The 9,742-nt window shown below is 48.0% G+C and overlaps 1 protein-coding gene across 4 annotated transcripts; it reads left to right on the top strand.

Moving 5' to 3' along the window:
• Nucleotides 1–69: 69 nt before the first annotated feature.
• Nucleotides 70–6,429, top strand: CCDC113 (coiled-coil domain containing 113). Of its 4 annotated transcripts, XM_048958458.1 has the most exons (10): nt 70–230; nt 757–877; nt 1,227–1,388; nt 1,473–1,628; nt 1,880–1,960; nt 2,140–2,292; nt 2,469–2,576; nt 2,959–3,114; nt 3,730–3,869; nt 6,209–6,429. In XM_048958458.1, exons 1-10 carry the CDS (start codon nt 166–168, stop codon nt 6,258–6,260), a joined length of 1,194 nt encoding a protein of 397 aa, XP_048814415.1. In that variant the 5' UTR covers nt 70–165; the 3' UTR covers nt 6,261–6,429. The 4 variants fall into 4 exon arrangements, 2 of the variants coding, with proteins under 2 accessions (XP_048814415.1, XP_048814414.1); XM_048958457.1 differs by lacking the exon at nt 70–230 and having other exon boundaries at nt 306–1,388; XR_007379469.1 differs by lacking the exons at nt 70–230; nt 6,209–6,429 and having other exon boundaries at nt 306–1,388; nt 2,959–3,453; nt 3,555–3,847.
• Nucleotides 6,430–9,742: the final 3,313 nt, after the last annotated feature.

The raw sequence follows: 9,742 nt of genomic DNA, 5'->3' as shown, positions 1-9,742 counted from the left end.
GGTAAAAACCTCCACTCTGCAAAATGAGTGGGAACGAGAGAAACCCGTGGGCGCCAGCAAGCAGAGAAACAAACGAAACCGATCAACGGCCGTCGGAAGCTCCGCGAGCCGTCCTGCCCTTTCCTCCCTCCGCTGCCCCCCGTGCAGCCGTTGCCAGGACGCGCCATGGCGGAGCAGGAGCTGGCCGCGCTGCCCCTGCCGCAGCTCCGGGACCGCCTGGAGCAGAAGCGGTACCGGCTGGGGCCGGGCCGGGGGCGGCGGGGCGAGGGGATGCACGGGGCCAGAAGCTGGGCGGTAACTGGAGCCGGGCAGGGGCTGGGACGGGACAAGAACAGGGACAGGGGCAGAGGCAGGGAGAGGGGCAGAGAAGGACTGGGACAGAGATAAGACAGGGGTAAGGACACGGATGGGACAAGGGCAGGGACAGGATCGTGGGCAGGACGAGGACGGGGGCAGAACGGAGACAGGAATTGGACAGGAGCAGGAATAGGACAGAGGCAGGAGCGGGGATGGGAGCAGGACACAGAGGCCAAGCCACCCCTGGCCACCTGAGGATCCCTCCTGCAGGCCCCTGGCCCAGGTTCTGGCAGCCCCTTGTGTCCAGGTTGGAACAGGGGCAGCTCTGAGGGTCTTTTCTGTGTCCTGGCTCTTGGAAGGGAGACCTGCAGCCTCCCTCATTTTGGGGGATCTGCTTTGCATTGGATTGTTCTCCTTTGCCCGCTGCTCCTGTCACAGTACACATCCATCACTTTGCAGCCATGCCAACGACTTGCTGAAAGCCAAGGTGGAGTTGTTTCAGAACCAGTACCACAAGATGCAGCTGAGTAGCGTGGACCTCCCACAGCACAGCTCCCCACCAGAGCTGGTACCCATACTGGTATGGAGTGGGACAGATTGGGAAGAGTGACTTAACCCCAACCCCAGCTTGAAAACAGGTGTGCTGGGCCTCTAGGTGTAGGTGTGGGCTCACTCACTCTTCTGCATGCCAGGCTGACTGATTTGAAGGAGAAACTGAACACACAGGGAGGATGATGCCGGGATGCTTTGATTGTCCTCATCCCAGCTCATCCAGACCTTTGTGCATCCACACCCAGATCCCTGTTGCCAAGTGCACGTTGTTCCTCTGCTATCTAATCACTAACTTACTTTCTTTGGGAATACATGAAAATGCAGCAGCAGTTGGCCAGTGCTGGTTTGGCATCTGCGTGGTTGCTCAATTGTTGCAGACACGTGGCAGGTCCAGATCCAGGCTGCGCAGTTCATCAGCCTACTTTGGAGCCCTGACAGTGGAGCAGAAGTGTGAGCTGGCTGAGCGGGAGCTGCTGGACGTGAAAAGTGACATTCAGAAGATGGAGGAGGATTCGGAGGAGACCTTGCATGACCTCGAGGTACAGCTCTTAGGATAGCGAGGCATCCTGCAGCACTGTGGATTTTCACACCTCTTTGACACTGATGTGACTTCGTTACTACAGGCAGTCATACAAGAAGCAGATGCTTGGTGGGCTGATGTTAAGAAAGTTGTCAACGACTTTGAGGAAGACATTGTCAAAACCATCTCCAACGAGAAAGGGAGCATCACAGCTTCTGAGAAGCTGTTGAGATACCTGGAGGAGAAGAACCACCAGAGGGTCAGTGCAGCATGGCAGAAGTTGAGCCTGGTCCATCTGAAAATTCAGGTTCCCATACCCCTACATCAGCTGCCTCATATTCTCAGACTATCTTAGCAACTAACCCTGTGAGCACAGGTGAGGCAGAGCAGTGGTGTGAGGGCTGCAGTGCAGGTGGAACAAAGGGAAAGCGCACAGTAAAGCATGGGGCCTGGTGCTCTGCCTCCTCCCAGGCCCTGCTGTCACTCTCTCATCTGTTTTTTTTTCTTCAGGATCTGATGAGACAGAAGCTGCGCTTAGAAAGCAATTTTCTCAGGAGCTACAAGAAGAAGCTGCAGCAGCAGCTCAGGCAGGTGCGTGCTGCCTGGACACCCAGTATGGGACATTTGTCTGACATTTCTCTTTAAGCCTCAGGTTTGCAGCCAGGCAGATAACCATGTGCTTTAAGTCTGCTTCTCCATCAAGCAAAGCTCTTTTATTTGAGTCTGAGCTTCGGTCAGTACTCTGCAGCTCTGTTTCCCTGGGCTTGCAGAAGGAGCAGGTGGGAGACATGCTCCATGAGGTCCATGCAGAGCTGCTGCAGGTTAAGAAAACACAGTATGAGGAGGAGATTGATAAGAAGAACAAGGAGCTGCAGCAGCTAAAGCTGGCCTTAGAGAAGATCCAGATCCTCAACTTCTGGAAGGTGAGTGAAGATCCCAGTGCCCCTACTTGTCCTTCCTGCTATTCCCCATGGTCACACATGAGCTGACCAGCAGCTCTTGCAGCCTTCCCTTCCTCAGTCCAAGTATGCCAGTGGCTCTGCAGGGACTGGAGATCTGCCACTGCACCTGCTGCCAGTGTCCTGCTCTTGTGTTCCAGAAAAAGCTGCATAATGCCATGGAAACATCTACAGTTCTGATGAAAGACATCTCCCAGAGGAAAGAGATGCTGGAGAAGATCGAAAGAAATACTACTCTTGTGAAGGAGGTAAGAGAACAATTTGGGAATCACTGAGACTTCACTTGAGAGGACTTTTTTTTAGGCCATAGCTATCTGCATGCCTTGGTGGGACTGACAATAAGTCCTGGAGCTCCTGCTGCTGTGGGTGGGGATGGGCAGCTTTGCTCCTTTGTGGATTTTACCCCTCCAGGGTCCATCCACTGCCTTTTTGAAGTTCTCTTTCCTTGAGGTTTTCACCAGCAGTGTCCTTCCTAGTGAGAAGTAGCACAGATGTTACAGTCTGGGGACATGGATGCTGGGCCACCTCTGGGCAGCTCCACTATGGGATGGAGGCATGGGTGGGTACATCGCATCGTGTCCCTCCTTTATCCTGCCCTGTCCTTGCCCTCTGTCACTTTTCCTCCTGCAGCAACAAGCCAAAGAGGAAAGACTCATTGGGTGGCTGCAGAAGCAGCTGTCAGACTACAGCACCCCTCCTGTGATGAATTACGTGCAGACAATGATTGCTGTTGCTGACCTGGAAAAGAGTATCAAGGCTTGGGAGAGGAAGGTGGCAATTGCTGAGGTGAGGGAGATGGGACCAGGAGTGGGGCTGGGTGCTGTCTCCTGCTGTGCTGCTGCAGGCAGCGCTGGAGGCTCTTCCTGTTGCCTGCTCCCTACTCCCAGAACAGAGACTGAATTTTAACAGCTGAGCTTGGAGGTGAGGATGCAGCATGTAACTCGACAGGCTGCTCCATCAGGCTGGGCTCATGCTGGAACCTGAAGGGTGTGTAAGAAGGGGACACACAGTGCCTGGGACGTGTCTGGTTGCAGCACCCCAGCCAGCCGATGGCTCCCCAGTGCTGGTGCTTCTCTATGATGATCTCAAACATTTCTTCCTCATCTGTATCTTGACTGTTCCCTGGTAAGGAATGGCTCTATCTGGCCAAGAGCCAACAAACATGAGTTCATGACAAAGCTGCAAGAACAGTATCTTTGTCTCTGGCCCTGGCACAACTCCTGCAGCCTGGGAGGAGATGTGGAGATAAGAGACGAGCATTGTCAAAGCCCGTGGGCTGCAGTGTGCATTGAGTGCAGGTGGGAACAGGGTGGGTGCAGGGGAATGCCATACAGCAGCTTTCTCCCCAGCACATCACTGCTGCCTGAACTCATTAAGATCTTCTCCTTTCCCCCCTTGCAGATGACCTTGCAAAGCCACCACAGAGCATGGAACCAAGTCAAGATGTCTGGTAACCTGCACCTGCCTTGTGTGATGCTTCAGGGCAAGCAGTGGAAGCTGCAGGGGGAGCCGGCCTTGGGGGGAAAAGTGCTATCAAATGGGTAACTGTAGCACCCTGAGAGGTGCAGGGGGCTGAAACCACTTGTGCATGAAATGATAAATTAACCACAGCTCTGTTGTGAGTCTACCTCTTCAGTCAGTCCCAGCACAGCTTCCAAGTGCAGTTGCTCTCGGAGACAGGAAGCATCTCCTCAATGCGGGAGAAGTAAATCCCAAGTCGCCCATCCTTAGATGAGTTTGGGGATTCACTTTTCATGCTTGGGGTTGAAATCGCCTTCCTGAAATACCACTGCTGCCTGTGTAGAGGTCTCTTCTCATTCTGCGAGTGGAGGCTGCAGCTCAGCTTGTGCCCTGACAATCTACTCCTGCCCTCTCAGTTGTGGCCAAGATCCCTGCTGCAGTGGGACACCAGGGCATGCAGGAATGGCCTACAGCACCTCATGCCACTGTCACTGAGAATGGCCTTCAGGAGCCATATCTCAGTTCCTTTAGTCTGGCACTTCACAGGGTTTCCAGGGTCACCTTTTAGGAGAAAAAGCCAGGTTGTGTTACAGCAGCCCCACTGCTCTCCCATCTCATGGAATTCAGTGGAATCCACAATTTCTTATTCTTCACTCTGTATCCAGATAGAGTTTTTCGTTTATAGATTCTTCCACACAAAAGATAAGGTTGCTTCAGACTTGGGGTTGTATTGCACACTGTGTGTTGTGTAGAAGGAAGATAGGTGGCAGCTGGGTTCTGAGCAGGGCAGAGATGTAGCGTCCACACAGAGTCCTTCAAGCAGGAGATGACATATGAGCCATGGAAGTATGGCAACAATGTCAGAGGGGCACCCAGGGCCAGGCTGATCCACAGCAGTGTGTTACGGTAGCAGCCATCAAAAAGCAGTTTTGGCAGGCAGGAGAGTGAGGTCTGTCTGGAAAAGCAAACAGCAGTCACTAACAGGGGTCTGCTCGTGTGGTTGTACCATTCTCTAAGGGGCAAGCATGTCCTTGGCTAACGGACAGATCCATACTGCATTTGTTTTTCTATTATAAGGATGAGAACTCAATTTATTTCTAATGTGTGCCCTTGCCAAAGGGCTCTGTGTTTATGTGCTTCATAACAGAACAATTAAAAACCCCATTAATACTAAAATCTTAGTGGGCTTGCATAGAAAGGAGAAAGAACGGGTCATCCACATAAAGCCAAAAGTAGCTAAATTTAGAGGCGTATCATAGGAATGGAAAGACTTTGAAATTATTTTCAAAGGCCTGAAAGAGATGAGATAGGAAGGATTATAGAGTGCCACAGGTTTTGTGTTCAGAAGCCATTGCGGCTGGATAGATCATTACATGAAGGCAGTCTGCTCTCGGACAATACTCAAAAGCTTTCAGACCAGCAGCAGGCTCAGTGCAGCTCGGGTGACAGAGCCTGACCTCACTGGGCTGCTTATGAAACCTTCTGGGCTCTGGTCTCATCTGCTGAGAAAGATTTGATGGGAAGGACAAGTATAAATGGCTCAAGGATCTGGTTGCTGTTTTCTCACCTCCGGAGAATCGAGGAGATGTTTTCCTGATGGACTTACATACAAGGGGTTCTGCATGCAGGGCTTTTTTTTGTAATTTTTTGGTGACAGAAATGAAGGATGCTCTTCACTGTACGTTAAGAATTCCATTGCCAAACAGCACTTCATTCTGAAACCAGCATTTGCAGTCCTGCCTGTCTTACTTAGGCCAGAAGGTCAAAATAGATGGTTTTAACTATTATCTTAAACTACAGACCAAGGGCACTGAAAACAAGCAACTCATTTGTTCTCTCCTTTTTGGATGCCGTGAAAATAACTAAAGCCATTTAGAATCTTTAAATTTGTTTGGCTTCCTATTTAGGTAGCCTTGGGAGCCTAATTTTATGTATTGCTTTTCCAAGCTTGGCAGATGAGGCAGACAGCAGGTCTACATTTGTGGCTTTGCAGTCACTGGCGGAGTGTCACAGATATTTTCTCTCCTGAGCACATAAAAGGCTCAGCATTGACTGTGGCCAGGTAGTAAAACAGCAGCAGTAATGACTTGTGTCCCACTTAGTGGCTTCCAATGGGCGGACAGTAACGTCTCTCTCCTGGAGGCTTTTGGACTAAAGAACATGATAATTTCTTGCTGAATCTGCACATGAAACACTGTAAGAACAGCCTTGCAGAGGCACTGGTGAAAAGAAAGATATTCTGCCTATTTATAGATGTCAATAAGATCCGGCTTCCAGGGGATCTCAGCAATGTTTTGGAAACCTCCTCCTTCCCAGACAGGGCCTGGGAATGCTAACAGCCTGGGCTTCCTGGGCCTTGCCCACGTTCTGGGGGAAGGGGAAGCACTAGTGACTGACTCATGCCCTCTATTTCCTGCAGTGGAACATCCCGACTCCATCCCTCCCTCGAGAAGGGCCAAGGTTCAGCTTAGTGGGACCAGAGTGCTATTTCTGAAGAGCCTATTCCCAGCAGCACAAACTACATGCCTACAGAAAGTTTGAAGCTTTTAATTTAATAAAGTCATTTCATGTCTGCCTGCATCCTGATACTCTTTTGAGACTAAGCTAAAATATAAAGCTTGCTCGTTCATGACTTCAAATGTCAAGGTTTAATTACATACAACGCCTCAGAATTAAACTTCAAACCAGAGAAATGTTTTGAACCATTCAGAAGACAGATATGTCCAAACCAGGGGCTGGAAGTGCTGCAGAGCCCAGCTGCTGCCCCTGGGTCTGCGTTCCCCAAGGTGACAAGAGGGGAGGGCTGGCTGCAGGCTCCAGGTGAGCCTCACCTGTGCATGGCACCAAAATTCCCTTGTAAAGCTGTGCTGGTTGGGAAGAAGCAGAGCAATTGGCCCATCAGGGTGACACATGTCTGCCAGGTGACAGGTACCAGTGCACGTTGCTTTGTCATTGACTTTCATTTCACCTTCCTGACAATGCTTTCAGCAGTGAAGGAGGATGAAGCCCCCCAACAACACATCTCCTAATGGCAGTCCAGGGACAGGAATCTTGTAGTTCTCTTAGGTGCTATATCTGTATTGAAAATTTGCACTTAATTTAAGCTCTCTTACTAATTAAAGATTGGGATTTAGAAGACGATGGCATCTTGCAATATTTATGGCCCCAGCTCTGGAGCAATGTCTCAGCAGGGAGCAAATTAGCAAGTTTTGAAAACTTGAAAATCATGAAGGGCCAGACATCAGGAGAAGACTAAAGAAAATCTCAGGTCCACTGAGAAAAAAATGGATACTTCTGAGCCAGCTTCGTGACTTGCAGGGCCCAATTCATTATTTTCTAAGACATATTGTTGTCAAAGCTGTAATTTAGCTCATAAAATGTTTGTTGTTCTATGGATAATAACATGTCCTGGGGTTAATGGGTTCTGTAACCTCCCATGTTTTGGTTATTTTTAAAAAGCAGTGGTTGGCAGCCAGCTGGAGAGTGCTTTATTAGTAACATCCCCAGAGAGCAGACAGCCTAACACTTGATATCTTTTGGTTAGAGGGCACAGCAAGGACACAAAGCTCCTCACTGAGCCTTGGAATATGAGAAGATAACAACGACACAGCCCCAGACGCGCAGTGCAGCATCCCCACGGAGCCCTGCACTGGCACGGAGCGACGCTCCCATCTCAACATAAAATATGAGCAAGTTTGAATGTCTGGCAATGGTTACATTTGAAAGCAAAGGTCTGTGTTCTTGCCTAATGTAATGCTACCTCCTCTGTTTCTGAGCCGCTCCAGAGAGGTGCACCAGCACATGGTCCTGTGTGGAGCCAAGACCTGGACATGATCCTTGGTGCTGTGATTCTGTATCAGATCAATATCACTAGTATCACATCTTACTTAAATATCTGTATATATATATATATATATATATATCAGGTCAAAACCCACTCCTTTGGAGCATCGCACACCCAGTTTCCCTTTTAGGTAAATGCATGCATCTTCCGTTCTCTGTGGAAATGCACATCCTAATCTATCTGAGTTTAACTTTTCAATATGTTCATTTCAACAGAATAATTTCACTGTCTATATGGTAAGCATGCATCTAAGGAATGTATAAATATATAATACACATCTTTATATGTGCAAATAGTATGAATGTGGAGAAGCTTTAGTAGCTAGCAAGCACTGAAGTATAATGAATTCATCCACCCCTAAAGAAGTGACCTTTCTTAGTCAACTGCACTGGAAAAAGGAGTTTGCACTACAGAAATCCAGCAGAGGTTAAAGATGTAAGCTTCATAGAGAGTCTCCTGGTATCTTTTTTTCACAGATCCATCTCCTTGTATGGGGATGAGAATGGAAGAAAGGAACAGAGGCTAATAGAGGCTAAAATAGTCTTAGGTGCAGGATTATGCATCTGTCTAAAATAGGTAAGGATTTGATTTTTGGATCATGTCCATACTTTACTTGAGTAAATCAAGTGTCTGTTTCTGAAGAAACAGTAGTGAAAACAAAACTTACGTTTACTCCTAATGTGAACACTGTATATTAATTGCAGTAATATATATTATTGCCACCCTGTTAGTAATGTTTAGTGTCTTTTCCACAAGGATGTAAATGGCAATCCTAAATGTGAGGCACGCAAGGTGTGTGGTCATTTCCTGAAAGCCTTACCTTGTTTTTATCAAAGTGTTTTATCAAGTATTGCCCAGTGACCTTGACTGGCTCAGTTCTGAACCCACATTCGGCCACGCTGCAGGTGTGCCAAATTATAGCTGCACAGCCAGCAGGGGTTCTTGTATATTCTTCATGAAGCTAAAGCACATCACCTAGCAGCCTTACTAGGAACTAAGCAGCAGCACACACTTTTTGTAAGAGGCACCTTAACACCAGTCCAGGTGAAACTGGTCTCCAAGTTGCAGGTTTTGTAAGGGGATTGAGGCAGCAGCGCACGTTCCGATAACAAAAGACAAGCCAGATGAAACGATCTGCCACCTACAGCAATAGACCATAAAAATAATCTCTCCCTCTTGGTTCAGTTCCATTCCTTCTGCGCAGTTTGAATATAATCCAGTATAAATGTGGCAACTGTATTTATAGAGGCATTTACCTTGGCTTGATTTGAAGTATCCTTTTGCAGGCCAAGCACCACAAAGTTCTAAATATAACATCAATATTAAAGGTGACAAATAAAATAGTTTGTATATAAGTAAGTTCACAGACCAGTAAAGGACAAGGAACTAAGAGTAAACTGCAAAGCTATATGGGTGTATGGTGATTTTGGAACTGAGAACATCAGAAACAGGAACACAGCTGACAAACCCAACTGCTGCTCATGCTCCTCAGCCCCTTCTCCAGGCATGAATGAAGTCTGTTTCTCTGTGGCAATGACAAATGTGTGTGCAAATTGCAAAACCCTAGCTGAGTAGACTAGATAATGGCAAACGCATCCACCTCAAACATCCAATGCAGACATGCTGCTGAATGAAATGCAGTGTTACCTGCAGTGAGTATAACCAACCTGATCCTCCTCTGCATACAAAGGCTGCAGCACTTTAATTATCTCCTAAGAATTCACTGAAGGGCTTTGCAATCTGCTGCTCCTGGGCTAAACAGAAAGATCTTATTGGGAAAAAAACAAAAAGCAGAGGGACAGAAAGAGTGCTTGTGCCCCACAGAGCATGCTTTAAAGTGCAGGGTGCTGATGACATGGCAAACTACCAGGTAGGCAAAAGGCCTTAACAGCCATCTTTAGATAGGTGCTGTGATGTTGTGGCACAAACAACAAGGTGAAAGATGCAATTAGAAGGTTAAAGACTCTGAAATTGCAAGGTAGAAAACAATGAGCGATAGGGAAATTTTGCCATGATCAGATGGCTGGTAGATGGCACACAGGTTTTCAGCAGAGGTGTGAAAGCAGTGAAGTTCCAGAGAAAGGGGAAAAATTCATTAAAATCAAAATG

This window comes from Lagopus muta, chromosome 12, assembly GCF_023343835.1.
Source record: "Lagopus muta isolate bLagMut1 chromosome 12, bLagMut1 primary, whole genome shotgun sequence".
Taxonomy (NCBI): domain Eukaryota; kingdom Metazoa; phylum Chordata; class Aves; order Galliformes; family Phasianidae; genus Lagopus; species Lagopus muta.
Note: the sequence above shows the minus strand (reverse complement) of the source record. Positions and strands in the feature narration are given on the sequence as shown.

Excerpts from the sequence above, each read along its gene's own strand:
- CCDC113 (XM_048958457.1), top strand. The coding sequence starts at position 1,029 with ATGATGCCGGGATGCTTTGATTGTCCTCATCCCAGCTCATCCAGACCT. Across the intron at positions 1,961-2,139 it reads TGCAGCAGCAGCTCAGGCAG|AAGGAGCAGGTGGGAGACAT; the intron begins GTGCGTGCTGCC and ends CTGGGCTTGCAG. Across the intron at positions 3,115-3,729 it reads GGAAGGTGGCAATTGCTGAG|ATGACCTTGCAAAGCCACCA; the intron begins GTGAGGGAGATG and ends CCCCCCTTGCAG.